The 2,203-nt window shown below is 43.4% G+C and overlaps 1 protein-coding gene across 1 annotated transcript; it reads left to right on the top strand.

Moving 5' to 3' along the window:
• The first annotated feature begins 800 nt into the window (after positions 1-800).
• RFPL4B (ret finger protein like 4B) lies at positions 801-1,613 on the top strand. The gene has a single exon (XM_011364862.1). The coding sequence runs from the start codon at positions 801-803 to the stop codon at positions 1,611-1,613; it is 813 nt and encodes a 270-aa protein (XP_011363164.1).
• The last annotated feature ends 590 nt before the right edge of the window (positions 1,614-2,203 follow it).

Raw genomic sequence — 2,203 nt, 5'->3', positions numbered from 1 at the left:
TGTCACTCAGCCATGTGCCATCAGACTGGAATAACATTCAAGAAACAGAAGGCTCCCCTAAACTCCACATTGCTCCTAGGAATCATTGCTCCTGTCTGTGATCACACACTTTGTATCTCCAGAGTCTAGCTGAGCCGGGAACATGGAAAGCTCCTAGTAAGTTATTTGTTGGATGGAGAATATGTTTCAGGATATTCTGGTAACCCAGTTTTTTATCTTTAAAATTGATTCTCTGATGGGCATCTCATTTGGTTTGCAGTGGTTTTTGCTAGTTTTATTCACATATGATAATTTTCCTTGAAATTTCAAGGTCTCCTTAGTCACCTTTTTGTGACGAGTACAGTAGTTTTATTTTTATGATCGTATCTAGATATGGAAATTCTTTTTCTTAAACTGCAGGTAACCTACTGACTAGGACTCCTAGATCCTATTAAAGACCCAGTTGGACTCCGCTCCTGCAGAGAGAAACTGGTCAGAGCAGACACAACTTCACCTGGAATTCTCCAGACAAGGTAAACTGCCCTACCTGAAAAGACGATGTCCACTGTCCTATTTCTCTCTCTTGTGACCATTTAGATTTTGGAAAGTTTTGATAATTTTTCTCACAAACTATGCCTTTACTATCATTCTCTGGTGACTTAGCGTCACTGTCATGTATAAACTACAGACTTATATTATTTGATTTTTGTATTGGGTTTAGGTACATCTTCATTATTGAAGAAAAGCGCTTGATCATTCCCAGGAGCTAATAAAGGGTCATTTGAACTCAGCTTACCACTAAGGAGTGATCTTGAGAAATCATGTCTGCCAGTCTGAGAGAAGAAGCCACCTGTCCGGTTTGTCTGGAACTTTTCTCCAATCCCATTTCTCTCTCCTGTGTGCACACTTTCTGCTACGACTGCATACAACTTTGGCTGCTAGAAAGGAAGGATATGAAACTGACCTGCCCCATATGTCGAGAAGTAACTGACAAAGCCCCTTTGGAGGAATGGCAAATTAGAACACTAACGCTTCTCACCCAACAGCACGGTTTCCTACTGGAGCAAAGTCTGCATATGAGAAAAGAGTTCCTGAAGTTCCGGGAGGATATGACCCTGGATGCGGTAACCGCAAACTCCCGCCTTGTCCTCTCCAATGACCTAAGGAAAGTCCAGTGTGGAAAGATCTGCCACGACCTGGTGGATGATCCCCAGAGATTCACTCACATGGCCTGTGTCCTGGGAACCTCGTGCTTCTCCTCTGGCTACCATTATTGGGAGGTAGAAGTGGAAGATGGGAAAGACTGGGCTCTGGGGGTCTGCAAGCAATCAGTTGACAGAAACAGGAAGAGCGGTTTCTCTTCTGAACATGGCTTCTGGGTCATCAGCATGAAGGCAGGAACCATCTACTCCAACTCCATCCCAGAAACCAGAATTTCTGCGAGCCCTGGCCTTAGCCACATAGGAATTTTTCTAGATGTTGAGATAGAAGAAATCAAGTTTTTTGATGTTAGAAATGATGCCCTCATCTACATACACAGTAATTTCTCCTGTTTTGAATCTTTGCATCCATTCTTCTGTCCTGAGTTGCCTGGAGAAAGTGGCAGCGGTGGCACCCTGAGCATCTGCTCTTGACAAGTTCACAATGTTCTTTCTACCACAGAATTCTTGGGCTAGCACCATTAAGCCCCTATCCTAACCTGCCTCGATTGGTATAACTTACCAAAACTATAGGCTAGTGGGGGAAGAACTAGAAAGGGCTGTGAAGATATAAGGAAAGAACAATGAGAGCGAGACTGACTTCCAGCGGAGGCTAATGGAGTCAGAGCAACTCAAATATATCCACCTAGGTCAGGAAGGAAGTGTATGAGGGAACAGAAAAACTTAACTTACAGAGGCCCTCAGAATCTCTCGCTCTCCTAGAATGTACTTGATTTGAGTGGCTCTATTTGACTATAAAGGCCCAGATGCTGTAACTGGGCTGGACCAGTTCTCAGTCCTGGCTTCTCATTACAAGCACATGAAGAACTATCAAAAATTCTCACGTCCATAACCACAACCCAATCCAATCAAATTGGAATCTCTGGGGATGAGACTCTGAAAGAAATCTTTACCAAATTTTTTAGGTGATTTCAGTGTGCAGCCAGGATCGAGAACCACTGGATTAGAACATTGATTCCAAAACTTTGTTGTGCATCAGGATCCCTGGATGGATTTAGATCTGG

The sequence above is a fragment of the Pteropus vampyrus genome, unplaced genomic scaffold (assembly GCF_000151845.1).
Source record: "Pteropus vampyrus isolate Shadow unplaced genomic scaffold, Pvam_2.0 Scaffold101, whole genome shotgun sequence".
Lineage (NCBI taxonomy): Eukaryota > Metazoa > Chordata > Mammalia > Chiroptera > Pteropodidae > Pteropus > Pteropus vampyrus.
This window is presented reverse-complemented; position numbering and strand designations above follow the sequence as displayed.

Excerpts from the sequence above, each read along its gene's own strand:
- RFPL4B (XM_011364862.1), top strand. The coding sequence starts at position 801 with ATGTCTGCCAGTCTGAGAGAAGAAGCCACCTGTCCGGTTTGTCTGGAA.